This window comes from Astatotilapia calliptera, chromosome 11 (assembly GCF_964374335.1).
Source record: "Astatotilapia calliptera chromosome 11, fAstCal68.1, whole genome shotgun sequence".
NCBI classification, from domain to species: Eukaryota; Metazoa; Chordata; class Actinopteri; order Cichliformes; family Cichlidae; genus Astatotilapia; species Astatotilapia calliptera.
Genome location: NC_137432.1, coordinates 37043040 through 37068609, shown reverse-complemented (window position 1 = coordinate 37068609; position 25570 = coordinate 37043040). Strand labels below are relative to the sequence as shown.

At 41.2% G+C, this 25570-nt stretch overlaps 1 protein-coding gene across 1 annotated transcript in view; it reads left to right on the top strand.

The window, feature by feature from the left end:
- The first annotated feature begins 8126 nt into the window (after positions 1-8126).
- LOC113032850 (uncharacterized) overlaps positions 8127-25570 on the top strand; it is a 75431-nt gene continuing 57987 nt past the window's right edge. Inside the window, exons 1-3 of the mRNA XM_080308550.1 lie at positions 8127-8316; positions 11370-11608; positions 24158-24186. Of these exons, the coding sequence (XP_080164676.1) occupies positions 11518-11608; positions 24158-24186 (120 nt within the window). The 5' untranslated portion in view covers positions 8127-8316; positions 11370-11517. The remainder of the gene's footprint in view (positions 8317-11369; positions 11609-24157; positions 24187-25570) is intronic.

The window sequence follows — 25570 nt, the reverse complement described above, 5'->3', positions numbered from 1 at the left end:
CACTGTCCTTCTGAACCAAACAGCAGTGATCCAAACCATGAACATCCTGACCCTCCCACGGACATACAAGATGGAAGCGCAGTCAGAGACACCATATGTCACAATCATTTCTTTTGACCCATCACCTCAACATGTTGAAAGAAGAATAAACAGATGTTTTGTTCAACTGGCTTTATTGGTCAGCTGTATTTCCTGTACACAACGTATTAAAAGATGTAAACCTCATAAAGTGTCTCTGTTGCTTCCTCCTCTGTAACAGCTGTCAATGTTTCTTCATTATTTTCCTGTAGTAAAGAAATAGACAACATTGCTGTTCTACTGTAAACTCATATAATCTGTGGAGTATTACTCACAACTGCATGTTGGTCTGGCTCAACAGGAGGCTGCACCAGATGCAGTACACCACCACCATCAACTGATAGAATATGAGGTTTATACAGGTCACTTATAACTTACAAGGGACCAAATGGCAATTAACAAACATACCAAGCACCTTACACTTCATTGTCATTATGCTCTCAAAGACAACCAAGACTGAGGGAAGGCAAAATCAGTAGGAAAATAACTTCACTACAAAATAATCCATTATGGTGAAGAGTTTATCAAATGAATGAGCAGCACTGCAAAGGTGACTGTGAAGAAAGGATGTATGCACATCATGTATTATTTTGGATTTACCCCCTATGTAGGCACTTGTGTCTTGCGGGGTTATTGACTCAGAGGATGTCCCCGCAGAGATGCCTTCGGCCACAGGGCGCCCACTGTTTTGGCTGAGGGCCAGGCCAACTGCTCAGCCTCTGTGAGTGGTGGTGGTGGAGGACCCCCACCTGTTTTTCGGGCCTCCGCTTTTTTTCTGTTGGCTATAACGGGCCACATTTGAGCATACAGAGTAAGCAAATATGTACTTGTAATGTGCTCAGATAATTTCAATAAGTGCTTACAGAAAGAAAATTAATGTAGCCTCTAACTGCAATTGATTTACATCGGACAAACAGACCAAGCACTATGGCTCATAATACAATTACACCTTACCTGTTTGGACTATATTTTTATATTTCATTTTTACTTGCTGCCAGGAACGTTTGGGGCCTGTTGGGTTGCACCTGCGCTCACATCACATCACAAAATAAAATGTATGAAATAACAAATAAAATAACATATGATAAAATAACGTGTTAAATGGGTGGAAATCCCTAGATCAATGTTTAAATTAACACTCACGCATTGACTCTGTCGGCTATGTTTTGCCATGCATGCTCCCTTTCTTTTGCAGCTGAGGCTGTGTTACTTTTTTTCTGCAAAATTTGCATGTTATCGGCATATGCTGCCATCAGAATTTCGGCGTCAAGCGCTGTAAAATACATTGACCGCGCCTTCTTTCCCTCCGTCTCCATGGTGACTCGCTTAATCTGTGCTCCACTAATCAGGGCTTTATGTATCCTCGTGCGCGCGCTTCACTTGGGGTTAAAGCAACTCCGCGTTGATTGAACTACTTGTTATCAGCCTTTCTGAAACCGAATATTCCGAGTTGGACAGTTCGGGGTTACTCAACCCTGAGTATCATTTTTCACTCTGAGTTTTCTAAACTGGCTTCCTGAAACAGGGCCCAGAACTCAAACTAGGAGGGTTTAACTAGACTGGCAATGCATGGCATGGAATGACATAACCTGATGATAGAAGACAAGTGATACACACACAACTAACACGGAGGATGCAACAATTGGCAGGGACAAACACAGAGCTTAACTACATACTGAGGTGATTAGGGAATGTGAAATAGGAGGGACTAGGAGCTTGGAAAGAAAAGCGCCTGGTCTTCTTTAAGTTGCTTGAAGACGTTTCACCTCTCATCCAAGAAGCTTCTTTAGGGTCAAATGTTGGAGAGTGCCAGATTTAACCTCCTAAGACCCAAACTCTTTCATGGCATGCATTTCTAATCATCATATTTTTATTTACTTTTTTCCTTTATACAACCCCCCCCCCCAAAAAAACAAACAAACAAACAAACAAACAAAAAACAAGACAAAAAAAACAAAAGACAAAAACAAACAAACACAATAAGCAGTCTGAGACATGTAGACGAAAAACTAATACAGTATATATAATTTGGTCTACCAGTCATTTACACATTTGTCCTGACAAACTCAACCCGCCATTGGAGTGGGGCTGCCCCTCTCACTATGGTTTTCTTCAGATCATCAGGTAAGTAATCCAATAGCGGGCGCCATATATCCAAAAAAATGTCTTCATTGGCACTCAGTCTTTCCATTGGTAAAACTCTAAAGATTTCTTTATACCACTGAGTTATTGTTGGTGGGTTTTCATTAATTCAATTGAAAAGAATACATTTTCTTGCCAAAAACAATAATTTACATAATAGTATATATTTGTTTTTATCTGGAAATTTGTTCAGAATTGGCAGCCCCAATAAATACTGAGCTGGATCTTTTTGTATTCTGCTTTTAAATATACCTTTTAATTCTTTAGTTACACAGAGCCAGAATTTTGAGATTTTTAAGCAAGTCCAAAGACAGTGCAAGTAGGACCCCGCCGCAGATTCACATTTAATACATTGTGCAGACCTGCTCGGATCAATTTTATTCAGAAAAATAGGCGCTCTATACTGTCTATGTAAAATTTTATATTGTGTTTCTTTAAATCTGTTACAAAGAAATAAAGAATGCACAGATTGTATGCACTCACTCCAGGCATGATCATCACAATGACACTGGAGGTCACCCTCCCAACTCCTAATCAGTTTTCCAATATTACACAGCAAAATCTCCAGTGTTAATTTAACACTGGAGATTTTGCTGTGTACATTTCCAAAATTTCATATTCATGTAAGTCAGATATTTTATATTTATTTCTTCTATTCTAACAGTAAATCAGTTGGAGCATTCTAAACTGTTGATATTGCTTTTTGTGTCTTAAGCTGTTTGGATGCACAGCAACCCTTTCATTTAAAATCTTGTAGAATTTGTCCTTTTTTTGTGCTTTTCTAGCCGGGTGAAGATGCAATGCTATACCTGGAGAAGCGGCCTCTCTCCTCCCCAGTGCTGCTTTTTGATGGAACAACCAGCATTGTTGCTGTAGGAAACATACCAGTGACCACTCTCCCCTTGGAGGATTTCTGGGAAGGAATGTTGGTGTTGATGGCATATTACTACACCTTGCACTTAACATACCCAAAATGTGTTGCAACGGTCCTCTCTGTCATACAAACTGAGGTAATCACTGATGCCATCCATGATCAAGATGCCACTAGTGCATATAAGAAAGCAATAGCTGAGTGGAAGTCGTTCTTTGAAAAATAGGTGAATACCAAGCAGGATTTTATCAGGTCATTTGCAGTTTGTTTAGTTTTGTAGTACGTTTGTACAACTTTGTTCCTAATTTGCCTAGCAATGTCCTGAGAAACGGCTTTACTTATAATGCTTTACAAATGAAAGTTGTTGTTTTTTTTTCTTAGTGACACTTTACCTGAGGCATGTAAAGTTTTAAGTCAGTAATGCCATTATTTACAACATTGTGAGACTATGTGACTGTCACAAAAGTTTAAGGCCAAAAATGTAATTTCTTTTCTCTGTTTAGGCCTTTTAAAGGGTTGATTTAGACTTTTAGGGATTCTGCAGCAGCCCTATATTGTTCAAAAAAAGTATTTTGTTCTCATGAGAGAAATAAATGTTGACATATATCACTCTTGTCCTGGTTGTGATTTCAGTAGAAGCCAAGGAGTATTCTAGGAAAAAGGTCTGTTTTAAGGTTTTTTTGCCTGGATTTAATATCGATTCGGCTCTATTTTAAGATAAGCCAACCTGAATCAAGAAACAAATTAATCATACTTCACTAATATTGAGTAGTTTTTCATAGTATTAGAACTATTTTTCTTGTTGCAGTGCATTCATTTGCTGCAAGTAAGAATTCAAAACATAAAAAAAGACTGTAATTTAGCATATTTAACTTACTTTTGGGACTTGATATCAAGTAATTTTATCTTAAATTGAGCTTTTTAAAGCTTATTTTAACCCTCTTCAATTCTCGAATGTGTTCTTTTATTTCTGGATTAAAAAATCTTATTTCAAGATTTCTTATTAAGTAAAATAAACTTGCTGCATGGACAGATAATTTCACTTGTTTTCAGTGCTTTTTGTATCAAATGTAGTATTTTTTCCTAAATATAGACTAGCCATTTTTGCAGTGTGATCTGGTGAAGAAGTTGTCAGACACGAGCTTGTGATCCAAAGGTAAGGAACTATTTTTCTATAATAAGTTTTTACTTTCAAAATGTTTGTATGTATATTGTGTTCTTAATCAAAAATAAATTTTGACAGTCAAAAATGTATCTTATGAATTCATTTTAAATACAGTACATGATTGTAGTATGAACAGCACTTTGATGTTAAACGACAGTAAATCGGTGAATGATCACTGCCTGTACCTGTTAAACATCAGACATAATGTCTCAGTGTTACTGATGTACAATAATTCACATCAATTCAATTTTATTTATACAGCGCTGTAGAAGATGCAGGGTAGACCCGACCACATTCTTTTATTTTCAGACTTTTTTCTTTTATTTCGGTGGTCGTTTCGAACACTTGCCTGCAGCTTTTACACACACCACAAAAACAGGACCCAGTTCATTCTACTTTTAAGCCGTTGAGGCATGACTGCTCATGTCGCTCAGGTGTGTCTGCCTCCCTCGCAGCCATGCCACAGACCACACCCCGCCACAAGCTCGAAATCACAACAGTTGCCCCAAGGAGCTTTATATTGTAAGGTAGACCTACAAACTATATTCTGTGTTATAAAAGCTATATATAACTATATATATTCAATTCAATTTGACTTATATAGCGCCAAATCACAACAACAGTTGCCTCAAGGCGCTTTATAATGTACAGTAGATCGTACAATGGTAAATGGACTAGTTCTTATATAGCGCTTTTCCACTCTTCTGAGCACTCAAAGCACTTTTACATAACTTGTGCATTCACCCATTCACACCCATTTGCACAAGCACAACTGACATTCATACACATTCATACTCCGATGAATGCATCGGAGAGCAATTTCGGGTTAGTATCTTGCCCAAGGATATTTGGCATGCAGACTAGGGGAAGCCGGGAATCGAACCACCACCTTCCGATCAGTAGATGACCTGCTCTACCACCTGAGCTACAGCCACCCAATAATACATACAGAGAAAAACCCAACAATCATATGACCCCCTATGAGCAGCACTTTGGTGACAGTGGGAAGGAAAAACTCCCTTTTAACAGGAAGAAACCTCCGACAGAACCAGGCTCAGGGAGGGGCGGGGCCATCTGCTGCAACCGGTTGGAGTGAGAGAAAGAAGACAGGACAAAATTACATGCTGTGGAAGAGAGCCAGAGATTAATAACAGGTATGATGCAATGCAGAGAAGTCTATTAACACACAGTGAGTGAGAAAGGTGACTGAAGAAGAAAAACTCAATGCATCATGGGAATCCCCGGCAGCCTGCGTCTATTGCAGCATAACTAAGGGAGGATTCAGGGTCACCTGGTTCAGCCCTAACTATATGCTTTAGCAAAAAAGAAAGTTTGAAGCCTAATCTTGAAAGTAGAGATAGTGTCTGTCTCCTGAATCCAAACTGGAAGCTGGTTCCACAGAAGAGGGGCCTGAAAACTGAAGGCTCTGCCTCCCATTCTACTTTTAAATACTCTTAAGTTTTAAGTCTGTCTTGATCTTTCGTTAATTAATAGGCTGGTGTGAAAAATTGCTGCCACACCGCCCCCTCGGCCTGTGCTTCGTTAGAATGACTCGGGGGTGTTGATTCATTTAAAGTAACATAATCATCCTGCTGCAACCAGGTTTCTGTAAGGCAGAGTCAGTCAATTTGTTCGTCAATTATTCATTCATGTACTAACAGAAACTTTTAACCTTTAACCGTTAGGGCCCTAAACTCCCCAGTACATATCTGACCTGCTGAAACTTCATTCATTTTCCTGAGTTTTAAGGTCATCAGGTCAGAGACTGCTGGTGGCCCCACACACTCGATTTAAAACTCGTGGTGATTGGGCCTTTCAGGCAGTGGCACCACGGTTGTGGAATTCTCTTCCACTGTTTTCAAGCTGAACAGACTTCACTGATTCTTTTAAAAAGCAGCTGAAGACATTTTTATATAGACAAGCTTTCAAGTAATTTGTTGTTTTTTTGTTGTAATTTTTTTGTTTTATGTTGTTATATGTTCTATTTTCATTGCTTGAATTGTAAAGCACTTTGTGATTTTTATCTGTGAAAAGCACTATATAAATATTTTTTTCTTACTTACTTATTTACTTACTCTAAGAAAGACCTAATGTGTAATAATTTACATGTCACTGTTATTCTCTTTGGTGCTGTTGAGGATACTGTATTGTTCTTTCTTTGTGATTTTTGGATAGTCATATTTTGGGGGGTTTAATAAATTTGTCCATATTTCTAGAAATGAGAGCTGCTCCATCCAAAGTGGGATGGATGCCGTCTCTCCTAACAAGACCAGGTTTCCTCCAGAAGGTTTGCCAATTATCTATGAAGCCCACATAATTTCTGGGACACCACTCAGACAGACAGCAATTTAAGGAGAACAGTGTGCAACAGAATTAGGCAAAAGATGTTTTTCTTTTAAAAAACAAAGCCTGAATAAGTTTTCTTTGGTGAACATCCTTTCCACTTAAAAGAGGACAATCTTTTTAAAACCAGTGTATTGGCAGGTATTTTCTGCTGTTGTCTTTCTTCTGTCTCTTCATATGTTCACAGGCTCACTCCAACATGATGCTGAGATCAGGACTCTGTGTGGGTCTGACCATCTGCTGCAGGACTCTGTCTTTTTTTCTTCCTATTTAATGTGAAGATGTGATGATGAGAGGGGATAGCCTAACATGGTGCTCTGGCTGTGAGCACAGAACCTCCACCCACATTTTGTTCAAACCTTCTGTTTGTGGAGGACAGCTAATAAGAACAAAGCTGGCTTAAAGAGGAGCTAAAACAGACTGTCAGGGGTGATGAATTTAGGGTCTGAAAACAAAACCAAGGCAACCAAAGCTATTTTAATACAGTCAAAAGATCCCTGTGAAAATGAGCATTATGTGTACATTTCAATAAATAAAATAATATATTGAAATAGTAAAGGGAACCATAAACTGGTCTTATGATGTTAATGAAATGCATCCATATCATATTATTAAATGTTTTCAAGTAAAGTCTTCCAGATTAATTCTACAATAACATATGAAAGTGATCATCAAGGAACAGTTCGTGTATTTTTTTTTCTTGTTGTGGTTGTTGCTCAGTTTGGTTTGGAGTGAAGCCTGAAGGAGAAAAGCTTCCAACCACAAAGTTATTATGACCTGAATAAACATTTGTGTATTTTTCATAGGGCTGTTTTATTACATTTGATCGTGGTTTTGGCTTTCATTTCATGTAAATATTTTTATTTACATGTCTTACTCAGAACATTGAAAAGTGTTGTACAAATACATGTGTGTTGTTTAATGATAAATAACCCTGATTTTTGTGTGATGTTTGCAGCGTTTGATAGAATAAAGTGGCCTAAAAATAACATTTGAAGCTAAAAATAAGAATATTAAACTGTTATAGAATTAATAATAAAAAAAATTCATACATAAAAATATGTTTAAAAAAGATGAGACCAGTGAAAAAACAGCAAGGACTGAAGGAATTTCACATTAGATTTTTAAATGGAATTATTCTGCTTACCTGGACCAGAACAAGGGACATCAATGACAATGACATTGTGTCAACACTGAAGCTTCTCTACTCCCTGTATACACAGGACTGGGGTACAGCCTCAGTGCCATCATTAAATGTGTGCTGACATAACTATGATGGGCATGATTGTTGATGACGATGATTTTGCGTATATCTCAATGCATGCTCAGTCATCCAGGCAAGTAAATTCCAAAAGGTTTGTTCTGTTCATCTGGAGGTCTAAAAAAAATCGTGATTATAGTTTTTTTTTTCAATTATTGTTCATGAATTTAGTATTTATTAAATTCAGTGTACTTGTGAGATGCAGAGACTGATTAAAGAGACTCGACGTCACTCTGCCTACTCATACCTGAGCCAAAGGTAACGTTGATGTGGGCGGGCTGACAGATGGGAGGAGAGAGAGGCACAGACGTCGAAGTTTTCCAGTCGTCGTTTACAGGAAGTGAGAGAAAGCAGCGGGAGAACAGTGCCTCACACTAAGCTGCTTCACAAACACTGAAGAATGATTTTCCATCAGCAGTGATTCCAGGTGTTCACATTTTACATGAAGTATTGAAGGTAAGCGCGGCATTAAGTTCTGCTTCCTCCTGGAAGTTCACGTTCGTAGTTCTGCTTCCTTGTTGGAGTTGTTTTCATATGTGTGTAACAGGGAATGAGATACAATAATAAGTTATATTAGATCATGTGACTGTTGCTGGTTTGAAGAAGAGATGCAGAGCTCTGTGGTAAAGAACCGGAGGTCTCGGTCACGGTAGAGTTCTCGGTTGTAGCGGTTTGAAAGGCTACGATAGTCACGTGATCTTAAAACAATCTGTACACAACTTCATCGCCATCATCTTCATCAGACACCAGATCTTCCTCACACAGCTCTGCTCCATGCATGGTTCCTCTCTCTCTGTCTCTCATTTATTTTCTGGGAGAACACAAATTTGTAACCTGCTGTCAGAGTCACAGATATTATGACACAAACATTATTTGCCCTTTTTATTTAAAGAAAATGATCTTTTATCTTTATACAAGTTTCCACATTCTTTCACAACAAAAGCCCTGATAAGAATTAAAGTGTTTCTGACCAGTGATAATCTAGAGGGCTTTAAATTTGAAAAGTTTGTATAAACCAGGGGTGGGCAATTCGTTTTACCAAGAAGGTCACGTGAGAAAATGAGACTGTTGTGGAGGGCCTCTCCAATAAGCTGAACTTAAACACACACATACTCACACGCTGCTGTGGGTTGCGTGTTTTTTTTTGTTTGTTTTTTTTTTGCCTGTCCCGTTTGGCTCTTTTGCCATCAGAATTGTTGTCTAAAGGCAAAGAAAGATGCCCAACGGATTTACTTTACCAAACTGACCATCCCAGCCTTGCCGTAATGGTCCATTTGATTCACCTTTTATTGTTTATTTTATTTTCACTTACTGAATACGGGACAGACTTGACTGGGGGAAAGAAGGGGAGAAAGAAAGAGGGGAAGAGAAACAGCTGAGAAGAGGGACGGGGGAGAAGGGCAAAAGACAAAAACCAACAGAACGGGCAGAGAAAAAAAATGCATATATCAATCACCTGGATCACCTGCTGAGAAAGAAAAAAGAAAACAAGCAGAAGAGAACAAGAGTAATAGAATAAACAACATCACAATAATATATGGGAATATGACAGTAAATACTAAATGTTAAACATTATTGTGCAGCACATAAGATCAACAGAACACAGTGTGCTTTGAGGTAGGAGCCAAAAAGGGTGTAGTTTGTGGGTGTGATCACCCGTGTGTACACCTGTGAGCATGGACGCGCTTGTTTTTAAAAGGTTCCTTCATGTAATGATCTGCTAGAGGGTGTGGGGGGGCCACAGCCCCGTCCTCCAGGGCATGAAGCAGGTATGGAGGAGATCAAAACTCCAGACATCCAGAGGCCCCCAGAACACAAGAGACCAAGGAAGACCAACAGAGGGGCAGCCGCGCCACTGTCCCGGAAAGAGCTGAGGAGAGTCCCAGATGAGGGCTCACTCAGCAGCCTCGGAGCAGAAGACAGGGGGAGTTGCAGTGACGCGCCCGTGAGCTCCGCCGGCAGCCAGCCGTGCCTGAGTGACCGAGCCCCAGGCCGAGAGGCCGGGGGCATCCCACCTCCAAAGTGGCCCGAGCGAGCCCCAGGCTCCAGGGTTGCGTGTTTTAATTACATAATTTTATTCGAGTTTCAAGCTGAAGTTTGACGTTCACGTCCAATTAGGGCTGGGTGATATGACCTAAAATCCATATCACGGTATAATTTGAAGCATGCGCGGGAACAATATATATCACGATATATTCGTTTCTTCTGTATAACATATTTTACACACTATAAGGCACTATTAAAATCCTTTAATTTTCTCAAAAATCGACAGTGCGCCTTATGTGTGAATTCTGGTTGTGCTTACTGACCTCAAACCAATTTTCTGTGGTACACGGCGCAGAAATCTGTCAAAAATGTTTTAGTATGACTTTGGTATGCTGCGAAGCCGCACCGCTTGATGCATTGTCGGAGCATTACGGCTGCCGTAGTCTGGAGCCTCATGGAGTAATCTGGGTCCAAAACTCTGTCTGCTTCAGGTCCCAAAGTCAAACGAACACTGAGAGTTACAAACTGTCTAAATTCTTTCATCTTTAATAAAATCATCAGCGTTGCTGCTTTACCAGGTGTAACAATTAAGTTTAACATCCAGGCATCCATGAAAACAGAATGTATTAAATTCAACGGCATTAGAAGTTAGCAGGAAGTTAGCTCGCTAGTTTCCACCTAAACATGATATGCCATGTTCTGACTGAGAGATTTCTGAGAAAATTAAAACGCACAGCTCTGCTACCACTTCCGACATAAATGAAGACAGAAAACTAAACAGCAGTGACGTTTGTAGTGTTACTGAAGTTGGGCTAGCTGGTATATATTGATGTGCTACGTGATTGCTACCAAAACAGCTACATTAGCATAACATTAGCACAGTGAAGCTGAAGGATGGCCGCTAACCTTTTTCCACTCGATAAAAGTTAACGTGAGGGTTTCTGGTGGTCAGGGACAAATGCAATTGCATGGCAGGATGCTATAAACGGACCAAACTTCAGTCAGGAGAACAACTGAGATAATCCATCCACAGGTTAGTCATTAATATACTGCAACAACATGGGAATAGAGCAGCTGCGAGAGAATTTTGCATTAATGAACCAATGGTAGGTAAGTGGAGGAAGCACAGTTTTTGGCTTTCTCCATCTTCCAAAAGTGCTTCATCTCTTTGCTATTACTGTCACCTGGCATAATTTGCAGATGATGTTGTTTGCAGCTGCTGCAATGCTTTCGGCCAAAACAGGCGCAGCTTGATGACACCATCAACATGCGCTATCGCGGTAGAGCGGTATATTCAAAATCTCTACCGTTGGCCAAATGTAATCGTTTCTACTGTATACCGTTTATACCCCCCACCCCGACGTCCAATCACAGTTCTTCATTTGGGTGATAGAAAAGTAACAACCGTCCATGTCAGTAATGTTGTCATTAGTGAAATACAAAGCAGTCAGTTTCCATCCATCAAATGAACAAACAGCAGACATGCTGTCCTTCATGTATAATATGATTCCTTCATTTTCCAGGTGGTAACTATGATGACTCATTGAAACACTGAACCAGTTCAGTCCAGAGGACTTTGCTAAGTTCAGGTCACTTGAAGTGGAGAAAAATCTATCATCCAAGCCATGGGACCAATTCAAAAAAGCAGAGACACAACATGTAGTGGAGCTGATGGTGGAGACGTACAGAGGAGAGAGTGTGGAGGAGACCAGAAAGGCTTTAATGAAGATGAACAGGACTGATCTGGTGCAGAGATTATCAGGTATCACCTCAGGAACCACAAATAAGAGAACAAAGAATTAAATATGTGAGAATACTGCACATAGTTCATCACATTCATATGAAACCAGGTGCTGACTGATAGAAAAATCTCTTGACTCTGTGTTGTGTAGTGAATGATGAACAAAGACGTTTATATTTTCGTGCTGCTTTTTATAACGTGGATTAGAGCAGAATATGTGCAGGTCAGGCAGGCTGGCTCATTACAGGAGGCTCAAACACAGCACACTACAAAATAATAGCAGCTTATAGCCGGTGTGCAGTGATATTATGTGACTGTTTCAGGACTTCACAATTATTATGGAATCACATACAACATAAACACTGTTACACAAGCTCAGTTACAGTATTTTGATCAGATCAGAACAAAAACATCCAACATCATTCAACATGGTTGGAAAGTCTTCAAGCAGCTCTACAGATTATGTCACTATTAACCCTCATCATACTGACTGAAGTCTGTGGTATATTTTTGTTGATTTGTTTTTTTTTTTCTATCCCTAAAGTTTTTAATGAATTTGTCAGTTTGTTGCTAATGTTTCACATAATTTTTTATTTCTGCTTTGATTGGTGCTTCTTTAAAAATACAAATGTTTTGGGGTCCAAGAGGAATCCAGTCAAACAGACAATTCCACCTTTACAGTTTTAATAAATGGAACTGGTCTTAAATTAGCTATGAAAAGATGCCCCTGAGACAATCCAGCACATAAGAGCAGGGTGCAAGATGGCAACATGTCAGGGCATTAATGGAATGCCACAACCAAGTCGCCGGCATGGTATACAGAAACATCTGTGCCAAGCAGTGTTGGTCAAGTTACTTAAAAAAAGTAACAAGTAAATAATTAGTAATTACTCCTCAGAAAAAGCTATCCAATTACTTTACTGATTACTTATTTTCAAAAGTAATTATTTACTTAGTTACTTAGTCCATCCATCCATCCATCCATTTTCTTCTGCTTATCTGGGGCCGGGTCGCAGGGGCAGCAGCCCAAGAAGAGAAGCCCTGACCTCCCTCTCCCCAGCCACCTCCTCCAGCTTGTCCAGGGGAACACCAAGGTGTTCCCAGACCAGCCCAGAGATATAATGTCTCCAGCACATTCTGGGTCTGCCCCAGAGCCTCCTGCCAGTGGTACATGCCCGGAACACCTCACCTAGGAGTAGAGATGGACCGATCCGATATTACGTATCGGTATCGGTCCGATACTGACCTAAATTACTGGATCGGATATCGGAGAAAAATAAAAAATGTAATCCGATCCATTAAATATCACGAAAGCATCTCACAAAACTTGCAACACGCCGTAACTCACCTCAGAACGTTAGCACGTCGGAGCAGTATGCATCAGGTGATAGAGCGGCTGTGGCATGCGGGACCTGTCGGTGGTCTGGATAGCATGTGGAGCTTCGCTAGCAACCCGGCATTTCATCTCCGACAAAGTTATCCCCGAGAGAAGTAAAGCAAGTGTGTAAGTCCATCTCTGAATGTAAAGCATTCCTGCGTTAAGCTTAACAAGCGATATATGGAGCGACTGCCTCTCCTGCTGCTACTTCAATCATGAAACTGCTTAATGATCAGCTGATCGGCTTTTCTGTCGCGAGTCCGTCTGTCTTGTTTGTTTTTGGCCCACTTTGCACCAGAAAGAGGAAACCAGCGGCTGAACAACAGCAGCACGTTTAAGCTTGATAAGCTGTTGTTAGAATTTATTTAATATTACTTTCTACTCGAGGATCTTTTTCTATGTAGCTGACGGCTGGTAACTGTGCAGGGGCGGATCTAGCAAAGTTTAGCCAGGGGGGCCGATAGGGCATGAACAGGGAAAAGGGGGCACAAAGACATACTTTTCTTTCTTATTCTCATTTAAAATGTCTAATAAATAAAAGCTGTTAATAAATAATTATCTGACACCCAAAGTTTTAATTTGATGTAAAATGAATAGAAGTCAATTACTGTATATAGTGACTATTAAGTCTAATATATATACCCTAGTAAGCTATAGCACTTTTTCCTTTGGGAAGGTACCATCTGTGCAGTCTGCAATTTTGTTGAAGAAAGATGTTGAATCTATTTAATATTTCTTGAAAAATAATTGATTTCTGTGCATTTTTTTTCACACTGCATCAAATTAAGGTTGATTACGTCGATTAAGCATCATGAGGTGGAGCGTGAGGGGTGGTTCCCTATTTTTTATTTATTTATTTTTGTTGCTGGGAGTTGGAACCCTATTAGTTAGGTTGCTTAATATTTACGCTAAGTACTCTTTAAAATACCAGAATAGGGAGGATGGTGTAGGTTTAAGTTTATTAGATTGATCAGTATTGCTGAACTATGAAACATTTTTTTTTGCATACAGGTATAACAGAATAGCTTTAGTGTAGTTGTTGTTTTAAACTTGAGTATGAACTTATACAAAATGCAGCAAGATATTTAAAAAAAACCGTTTTGTTGATTAAAAAACACTATATCGGATTCATATCGGTATCGGCAGATATCCAAATTTATGATATCGGTATCGGTATCGGACATAAAAAAGTGGTATCGTGCCATCTCTACCTAGGAGGCATCCATGTCAGATGCCCGAGCCACCTCAACTACCTCCTGTCGTTGTGGAGCAGCAGCTCTACTCTGAACCCCTCCTGAATGGCTGAACTTCTCAACCTATCTCTAAGGGAGAGGCCAGCCACCCTTTAGAAGAAGCCCATTTCTGCCGCTTGTATCTGCAATCTTGTTCTTTCGGTCACTACGCACAGCTCGTGACCACAAGTGAGGGTAGGGACGTAGATCGACCCATCGAGCCCATCACCCACCAGGAACGAATCCGACTTACTGCTGGCTATGCGGACCAAGCTTTTGCAATGGTTGTATAGGGATTGAGTCGCCCTTAGCAATGGGCCAGACACCCCATACTCCCGGAGCACCCCCCACAGGACCCCCCAAGGGACACGGTCAAATGCCTTCTTCAAATCCACAAAACACATGTTGACTTGTTGGGCAAACTCCCATGCACCCTCAAGTATCCCTGAGAGGATGAAGAATGGATCCAGTGTTCAATGACCAGGACGAAAACCGCATTGTTCCTCCTGTATTTGAGGATCAACTAACCGAAGGACTCTCCTTTCCAGCACCCTGGCATAGACATTTCAAGGGAGGCTGGTTTTCTTTGTTATTATCTTTCATTTCGATTTAATTCTGGTTAAGATTTTCTAGTTCTGAGGTTTATGTGTCTGTTTCTCTGTACTGTGTTAGCATTGTGTCTCTGTCTTCATGTCATTTCCTGTTTTACTTTGATAGTCCCTGTCCTGTGTGTAGTGTGTCTGGTTTTGCTCCCCATAGTCTCGTCAGCCCTGATTTGACCCAGCTGTGTTTCTTTCCTGTCTCTCATCCCCTGATTGCTCCCCAGGGGCGGAGTGTGGGGGTGGCTTACTGGGATTAAGCCCGGGTTGTTTTGTCAGAAGCCCGGGGTCTTTTGGAGTGTAATTTTTTCATAGTTAGATGCCTGGCTGACAACTGTATAAAACAAAAAGTACACACAATATTCGAAGCACATAGTGCACACTGTGGGAATTTACGACTGTGCGTGAATCCCCCCTGATGTTGGTATGATCCGAGCTCAGGCACTAAGCGACTGAGCGAGAGGGCGGGGCAGCTGCTGCCTACGAGTGCGCTGTTGGAGAAACGGAGCCAGCCATACTAAGGAGAGCTTAAGTTTGACCAGGTACCAAAGCAAATCATTCGTACCGTACAAATAATGTAAATATGACGGTGAATCACGAAAGATTGATATCAAACTGATCACTTGACCAATATTACGTTACTCGCTCTTCAAGTGAATCAACAAATGGCGAAATGAAAAGCCGAACAACAACAATGCTGTTTCTTTAGAGAGTCTTAGCTTACATGTGTTTATGTCATATTTTCAGTTGTTTCCCTCCACGGCTAAATAAATCGGTTTCAGTAATTTACTGATATACAAGAATGGACATAAGGAGCTTCTTTCAAAGAAAAAAACTCTGGTAGTATTTTATATATTATGCTTTGTATGTTGTTCAGTATATTTCTATGCAAAACAAGAGGAATTTCACTACACAGCAGTATATTCTGTGTATTGAAATTAAGAGATATCAACCAAAACACCAGAAAAAGAACTGTGGAGCTCCATAAGTGTGGCTCAATTATGAATACAATTTGGTGCCATTTACAATTAAGAAATGCAGATAGTTTCTCTCTTTACTCTTAAAGTTAACAAATATGTTATTGATAAATATATTATTTATCAATCTAAAAAAAATAAACATTTAGTCTGATTTGATGTTACAATTAAAAAAGGGTTTGTGTTTTGATCTGAAGAGTAAATATCTGGTTTCAACTGTATATTTGATGATTGTCAGCACAAAGAGGGAGAGAGAGGAACAGAGAGGGAGAGAGAGGAACAGAGAGGGAGATGGAGAATGAGGACAGAACAGAGGTGGAACAAGAGCAGGTGAGACACATGTTAGTCAAATGGTTGTTTACCAAAAGTATCACCGTATCATAGGTCCTCATGTATCTCGTACCTAGTGTTTCTTTTTAGGTTTGTTATTTTTCAAATTCTATATTTATTAAGTTATTCAGGCTTGTTTGCACAACAAGGCTAAATAATTATATGAACTTTTCTCAATCTAAATAGTGTACTTTGGTAGAATTAAAAAAAATAAGTGTAGTGCAGGTCTATGATGATTTTTAGTGCTACTATCATCCAGTTCTGATTCTGGTTCAGTCTTGGTTAAGTCCTCAGTAGTCCTGATTTTGAACTGTTGTAGTCCTGTTTTAATTCCGGATCAGTTCTGGGTCTGGTTGAATTGAGATTTAGTCCCTGTGTCTTGATGCAGCCCCGACTTTGTTCTGCCTTGCTGCTTAATTAAAAAACTAGTTTATGGTGTCCTGCATATGTGATATATATTTTTCCCATATGAAGTCATTCTTTTTTGAACAAAACTCAAAACAGAGCCTATTAATCTTTCAGTCATTTCTAACCCCCCCCCCCCCCCCCCCAAAAAAAAAAAATAAACAAATAAATCCCACATGCATACTACCCTTTAGGGCTAAGCCCCGGGTGTTTCAAATGTCTGGCTCCGCCTCTGTTGCTCCCTCTGTGTATTTAAGCCCTGTGCTTCTCTGTGTCAGTGTCGCGTCATTAACGTCTGCTCACCATCTGTCCTGCCTGTGTGTTCTGTTCCTGAGTGTTCTGCACCTGTGTCATTTTGAGTTTTGTAGTTTTGATCAGCAATAAAGCTGAGATTGTTCTCTGAGTTTACCTCTGCCTCCAAGAGTCCTGCACTTGGGTTGACTTCGCCTACCTACACAGAGAGCCTTGACAGATGGCTCCTCTCACCTCTGGTGTCCACCATTTGGTTCGGTGATTACCACCATGACAGGCACCAACTACATTGCGGCCGCAATTCAGTGCAGTGGCTTCGGCAGTGGAGATGCTGAACATGGTCCATTCAAACTCAATGTCCCCAGTCTCCCTCGGAATCATGTTGAAGCTCTTCCAGAGGGGTGAGTTGAAGATCTTGCGGACCGGGGCCTCTGCTAGGTGTTCCCAGCATGCCCTCACTATACGTTTAGGCGCGCCAGGTCTGTCCAGCGTCCTCCCCCACCACCTGATCCAACTCACCACCAGGTGGTGATCAGTTGGCAGCTCAGCCCCTCTCTTTACCCGAGTGTCCAAAACATTTGGCCTTTTGTTTGGTGATACGATTAAAATATCGATCATCAACCCGTGGCCCAGATTCTCCTGGTGCCAGCTGCACTTATGGACACTCTTATTTTTGAACATGAAAATACTGCCCGGGCTCAGATCCGGTCCATTCCTCCCAATCACAACCCTCCAGGTCTCGCTGCCATTGCCCACGTGAACATTGAATTCTCCCAGTAGGACAACAGAGTCCCCAGGAGGAGCACCCTACAGTATCCCATCCAGGGACTCCAAGAAGGCTGGGTACTCTGAACCACCAGTCGGCGCAAAAGCGCAGATGACGGTCATGACCCCTTTTCCGACCAGGAGGCAAAGGGAACAAACCTTCTCGTCGTCTAAGGAGCTTTGAAAGAGCGTCTGAACTTCTTTAAGTTGCTTGAAGACCTTTCACCTCTCATCCAAGACGCTTCTTCAGTTCTAGGGTCAAATGGTGGAGAGTCCCAGATTTAAGCCCTGTGGGAGTAACCCGCCGAGAGGGAAAATGGACCCCCTAATGATCCACTACCTTATCACATTAGCCAAGGTGTGATAATGGGTGTGGGTCACAATCAGCCAAGGTTTCAGGTGAGTTCATTGTGAAACCTAGCCCCACCCTATCATGTGATTTCCTGAGGTCAGATGGCCCAGGATGTGAGTGGACGTTAAGGCATCTGGGAAGGGAACATACCGGCAGCAAGCCGAGGGGATCCCAAGATACCCACCCCAGCCCCCCACCTCTCACCAGGGGCAACTCCAGACTGAGACAGAGTCCAGCCCCTCTCCAGGAGGATGGTTCCAGAGCCCGGGCCATGCGTTGAGGTGAGCCCGACTATATCTAGCCGGTACCTCTCAACCTTACACACTAGCTCAGGCTCTTTCCCCACCAGAGAGGTGACATTATATGTCCCAATAACCAGTCTTGGTAGCTGGGGATCAGTCCGCCAGGTCCTCCTCTCCTGGCTGCTGCCCGGCTCACAATGCACCGACCCCTATTGAGCCTCTTGCAGGTGGTGAGCCTACAGGAGAATGGGCCCATGTCCCTTTTTTAGGCTGTGCCTGGCCGGGCCCCATGAACTAAGGCCTGGACACAGACTCTTGCCCTCGGGCACTGTTAAGAAATAGAGAGAGATTTTTAATGTGTATCTGCTCATTAGATTGTTTTATGTACTTTAATAATGAAGGCTTGTAGAGCAAGGCCACTTTTGACTCACAAACTAAGTGCTCAGCCAGACTGAAAAACAGGAAGTTTTAGTGCACAGGCATATTAATAGATAAGACACAGAAAAGAAGAACTTTCCATATAAGCAATGTTTGAAACTGTGTGTGCCGTGTGTGACGTCTGAAGTACAGAAATAACACCATATAAGACACATGTTGAGCTAAAAATGTTAGAGATCCTGCAGCTGGCGTTTGAGCTGTGCAGGGGTGTCTCTCTTCTGGAAGATGATTGAATAAAAAGAAATATAAATGTTTTAACACACTATGAGTCGGTTTTCTCTGTTCTATCACGGGGACAAAAGAATCGGGGTTAATAGTAGGGCTGAACGATTATGTAAAATAATCTAATTGCGATTTTTTTGCCCCAAGATTGCGATGCGATATGCGATTATTTTTTAAGGTCTTTGTCTTCTGTATTATTAAACAAAGACAAGCAATACATCATATAGTATGGCCAATACTATATTACATTAATTTTAAACTGTTCTTTCCTGGAAGACAGACCTCTGTTATGATGACATGAGGTGATGCATGAATTGATGACTGACATTTTTATTTAACTTCTTCAATCACAACAGTATATTTGAACATACACAATAGTTTATTTTTAGCTTACAAACATCTGAGCATAAAGTGCTGACAAGGAACCCTGGTGTAAACATTAAAATGAAAGTCAGTACAATGTGCAGATTGCAGAAATATACATAAACAAAATCAGTGGCTTTACCACACTCAGTTTTTCGACATCTGTGAACTACTAGACAGTCATTAAATTAAAAAATAATATTAAATAAATAAAACTAATAAATAAAAAATACACACATCTTACTGATCTCTGCAGTCAGTAACATTACACATAAAGTGAAACATAATAGCAATTGTATAAACACACACACAAACACGCCTTTAAAGTTTAAAGGCGTGAAATTGGACGGTCTAGTTCTGATTAGCGTCACCGCTGTCTCGGTGGAGTTTAATAAACTCGGCCGTCTGCTTCTTGCTATCTAAAATATAACCAGACACTGGTGTAAATTCTCGACTGTCTCATACTTCTGTTTAATAAGTTTTCTGTTTGACGTTTAGTCAGCTGTGTGAAAACCAAGGAGGAACCCACCCGGGGGATTAATAAAGTTTTATTTTATCTAATCTAATAACTTTAATCTCAGCCAAACCGATTTACTCACAAACAAACAAAACACTGAAAAAAGCCCAACAATAACATTTTTAGGTTGTCTAAGTGACTTATATATTACGTTTAACCCGAGCAGCGAAACTCCGCGGTGATCTGAAAATGATGTGCCGGGAGTTGTGCCGCTCTCGGCCGCATCAGTAACCCTCGAGCTCCCGGCTAGCTGTCGAGCTGGTGGGTAGCAGACGCCTCTGAAAACGTCGAAGCACTTTTGCAAATATGGGATATCTTGATAAACCGAGCAGATATTTGATGTTTACACAACTACTTTCTCGCCTGAAAATATGTTAAAAGTTTATTTTGTGACCCAGAAAGATTAGTATGAGTAATTTTAAAACTTAGTAGCGGCCGCCATTGCTGGAAACTGGAGTTTGGCTGGGCCGCGCTATGAATTCTGGGATATGGTAGTAATTTGGACAGCCTTCGGCGCGTCGCTGTGACGTAATCGGTCTACAAATGCGGCCTCAGGAGGATGCAGCCCATGAATTTGGACATGTCCAGAGTATAATCGCAGCCTCTGCGGTTAGAAAATTGCACTTGATCATGTCGCGATATTATCGCAAATGCGATATATCGTTCAGCCCTAGTTAATAGCACCCTCTCCGGGCCTTGCTACTGTCTGAATTAAGATTAACTGTGCTAATATAGTATACCAAAATGAAAAAATAACTCAAATTTCAGATATTTGAGGTTGTGCTGAAAATAATGATACCAAACAAGGCAAGAAAAACATATTTTAAAGGTGAAATATAGAGGTAAAATCAAAAGTAGTCAAAAACGGCCAATTATACCCTGGACCCCAGAGGGTTAAAACTATTTTCACCTTTTTAGCAGGATTGGGGCGGGTGAAGGTGTGCAGGTGTGCCATAGCAGTCATGTCAGTGGGAGGATCTGGGAGTTTCTCTGTGAATTTCACATTCCTGTGGCAACGCCCATATGGAAAAGAAATAGTAAAAACTTAAGTGGCCACTTTCATGAGTAAATCATATAAGGCTTACATGATTTACTCATGAAAGTGGCCACTTTCTCATTACTTTCATACATTGTTTTAGTAAGTATCCAAAACATACAAGTTTCATTATATAATTTTTCAAGGGATCTTATATCTGTTTTCACTCTTATATGCTTTTCATACAAGTTTCACACAAGACAGATACAAACTTTATAAGAATTATATATATCTTTTCCATATGGGCATGCTCGCTTGCTCAGAAGTTTAGGGGTTTCCTTTCGATGTAAAAAGAAACTTTCTTCCCATGTAGTGTACATCGGACGCTAATGTTTTTGTCACTTTTTAGGGAATCAAAGTCAAAGTAAGGTCATTACTTCCCTGCTTTAAACGCTGCACAGTCATACTCTCTCCCGCACTCAATATGTTATCTATTGTTGATCTGCACACGTCTGTTACCACGAACGTCGCAGACATATACTAGACACGCTCTCAAACAAAACCACAGTTTAGTAATACAGTAACACAGCGTGCTTACGGGAAAGCGACTGTAATTGAATTACTTTTTTTGCAATAGTAATCCCTTACTTTACTCATTACTTGAAAAAAGTAATCAGATTACAAGTGACATGTTACTGCCCATCTCTGGTGCCGAGTATGGCCTAGAAGTCCTGAGATCAAAATGGGACACAGCCCCTAGGGTGGTCGAGAACGACTGAGCTAAGATCCTGTGGGACTTCCAGATACTCATGGACAAAATGGTGGTGGCTAACCAACCGGACATATTGGTAGTGGACAAGCAGAAGAAGACACCTGAAGTGATAGATGTAGCGATTCCGAATGACACAAACATCAGAAAGAAGAGGCTTGAGAAATACCAAGGGCTCAGAGAAGAGCTCGACAAGATGAGAAGGGTGAAGGTAACAGTGGTCCCAGTGGTAATCGGAGCACTCGGTGCGGTGACTCCCAAGCTAGGCGAGTGGCTCCAGCAGATCCCAGGAACAACATCGGAGATCTCTGTCCAGAAGAGCCCCTCAAGGACCCTCAAGAGCTTGAAGGATATCTTTTGTGTTAAATCCTCATAAAGCCTGATGATAAAACAGTTTCTAATCTGATTTTGTCTCTTTCTTTTCTTCTCAGACAAACAGTTTCCTAAACTGAGCTAGAGAGTGAGTAACGTCACATCAGTTGACTTCAACCCATTCAAGTTTGACCAGAGTTTCTTGCGTAGTAATATTCCAACAGCGCCCAATTTTCATCTTTTACCTGATGCTGACCTTCTTCACCCGGGTGACGTCCGAGCTGGTATTGCTTCATATTTATGTCTCTCACTTTGAGTTAGGGTTGGTTAGCGTGGGAGAGGTAGCCTGGGATCCTTACTGGATATAAACGCGCCAGTCTGGTCTCGACTCCCGTCATGTTCAAAGTCATGTAGTGCACAGTGGGATGCAAAAGTTTGGGCAACCTTGTTAATAGTCATTATTTTCTTTTATAAATCTTGGTTGTTACAATGCAAAAATGTCAGTTAAATGTATCATATAGGAGACACACAGAGTGATATTTGAGATAGGCTCAGGCAATTGGAGGATCATCAGGGGGTCCTTAAATCCCTCTGCGGGGGAAACTCCCACTAGGTTTAAATCTGGGACTCTCCACCATTTGACCTTAGAACTGAAGAAGCTTCTCGGATGAGAGGTGAAATGTCTTCAAGCAACTTAAAGAAGTGCAGACGTTTTTATGTTATATTTTACGAATGATTTGCTTTGGTACCTGGTCAAACTTAAGCTCTCCTCTGTCTGCAGCAAACTCACAGGCAGCAGATTCTCCCCCCTCACTCACATGCATAAGTGCTTTGCTCAGTCGGGGGAATTTCCGACTGTGCGCTATGTGCTTCGAATATTGTGTGTAGTTTTTGTTTTATACAGTTGTCAGTCAGGCATCTAACTATGAAACAAATTACAGTCCAAAAGACCCCGGGCTTCTGAAAAAATTACCCAGGCTTAAGCCCAGTAAGCTAACCCCCCCGCTCTGCTGATGATTGACTCCAAATCGATCTGAGAAAGCAAGACTGAGACAGGACCAAAGCCCCTTGAGACCAAGATGAGACCAAGAACACGTAAAAGTGGTCCGGTCTCGAGACATCAAACTCCAAGTTCATGATACCATCAATTAAGTGCCGCTCCCCAACACCAGTAGCACTCATGCAGCCGCACATAAGGACACTGCCACCATCATGTTTCACCGTAGGCACCATGCATTTTTCTTTGAAATCCTCACCTTTAATCACACCATACAGTTTTGAAACCATTAGTAACAGTGATCTTGGTCTCATCACTCAAGAGTATAGAGTCCTCACCTTTTTCAGCATGGGCCTTAGCAAATTCCAGGCATACTTTTTTGTGCATGGGCTTTAGGAGAGGCTTCCTTCGTGGACGATACTCATGCATGCCATTCCTCTGCAGTGTGCGCCGTATGGTGTCACGGGAAACGGTCACTCCAGTTTGGCTTTCTACTGCTTTAGCTAACTGCAGTGCACTTGCATGGAGGTTTTCTTCAACCCTTCTCATCAGAAGATGCTCCTGTCAAGATGTAAACATCTGTGGATGGCCTGGACGTCTCTGTAAATGGTTGCACTTCCATCTTTCTTAAATTTTTGGTTACTTTTTGCTACAGTATTTTGACTGATATGCAAAGCTTTGCTGATCTTCTTGTAGCCCTCACCTTTTTGTGTAAAGTAGTGATTTCATTTCTCAAATGTTGGGACATTTGAAAAATAATTTCCCCCAGGGATCAATAAAGTATTCTGATTCTGATTCTGATTCTGATTTCTCTTCCATGTGGAGCTCTTGCTGACAGTATGAAATGGGAAGGGCTTTTCTTTGTTAAGTAATGCCCTTTTATAGTCACCTGTTTGCTGGACATCTCTTAAATGAGTCATTAGACTCTCCTGTGGTTGAATGCCTGTTAATTCAAATTTTGTAGTCTTAAGTGTGGCTTTTCTCCTAAGACTATAATTGGGGTGTACTCAATTTTGCAACATGGGCTTAAATGAACTTGTTAGGAAAATCACTTTTTTGTGTGTGCAAATTAACAAATCTTGTTTGCAATCAATGGCCCACATTTGTGGGAGTATTTTGTAGTATATCTCATAGAAAATGTTGATTCTGAAAGGAAACTAAAGGTTTTCTGACAAATGTAGTGGGGTGTACTCATTTATCCTGAGCACTGTATATAGGTGTGTGTGTGTGTGTGTCACTAAATACACACTAAAAGTGATCAGCGATCAGAGTATCCTGTGTGTGCTCTCATTCACAAAGTTAGGCCTCTCTCTAAAATCATTATTAACGAGTTAACGAGGTTTAAGTGTCACTTTGATGTGAAATCTTTTATGTTCTAAATCCTCATAAAGCCTGATGATAAAACAGTTTCTAATCTGACTTTTTCTCTTTCTTTTCTCCTCAGACAAACAGTTTCCTCCACTGAGCCAGAGAGTGAGTAACGTCACATCAGTCGACTTCACACAGTTCAGCTTTGATTCAGTAGATGAAGACTGAAAATGATCTTCATCTTAAACACAAATCATACACATGAAATTCAAGCTGCAGCTTTGTCATGTACAGTGGGGCAAAGAAGTATTTAGTCAGCCACCGATTGTGCAAGTTCCCCCACTTAAAATGATGACAGAGGTCAGTAATTTGCACCAGAGGTACACTTCAACTGTGAGAGACAGAATGTGAAAAAAAATCCATGAATCCACATGGTAGGATTTGTAAAGAATTTATTCGTAAATCAGGGTGGAAAATAAGTATTTGGTCACCTCAAACAAGGAAAATCTCTGGCTCTCACAGACCTGTAACGTCTTCTGTAAGAAGCTTTTCTGTCCCCCACTCGTTACCTGTATGAATGGCACCTGTTTGAACTCATCATCTGTATAAAAGACACCTGTCCACAGCCTCAAACAGTCAGACTCCAAACTCCGCCATGGCCAAGACCAAAGAGCTTTCGAAGGACACCAGGAAAAGTATTGTAGACCTGCACCAGACTGGGAAGAGTGAATCTACAATAGGCAAGCAGCTTGGTGTGAAAAAATCAACTGTGGGAGCAATCATCAGAAAATGGAAGACATACAAGACCACTGATAATCTCCCTCGATCTGGGGCTCCACGCAAGATCTCATCCCGTGGGGTCAAAATGATCATGAGAACGGTGAGCAAAGATCCCAGAACCACACGGGGGGACCTGGTGAATGACCTGCAGAGAGCTGGGACCAAAGTAACAAAGGTCACCATCAGTAACACACTACAACGGCAGGGAATCAAATCCCGCAGTGCCAGACGTGTTCCGCTGCTGAAGCCAGTGCATGTCCAGGCCCGTCTGAAGTTTGCCAGAGAGCACATGGATGATACAGCAGAGGATTGGGAGAATGTCATGTGGTCAGATGAAACCAAAGTAGAACTTTTTGGTATAAACTCAACTCGTCGTGTTTGGAGGAAGAAGAATACTGAGTTGCATCCCAAGAACACCATACCTACTGTGAAGCATGGGGGTGGAAACATCATGCTATGGGGCTGTTTTTCTGCCAAGGGGACAGGACGACTGATCTGTGTTAAGGACAGAATGAATGGGGCCATGTATCGTGAGATTTTGAGCCAAAACCTCCTTCCATCAGTGAGAACTTTGAAGATGAAACGAGGCTGGGTCTTCCAACATGACAATGATCCAAAACACACCGCCCGGGCAACAAAGGAGTGGCTCTGTAAGAAGCATTTGAAAGTCCTGGAGTGGCCTAGCCAGTCTCCAGACCTCAACCCCATAGAAAATCTGTGGCGGGAGTTGAAAGTCCGTGTTGCTCGGCGACAGCCCCAAAACATCACT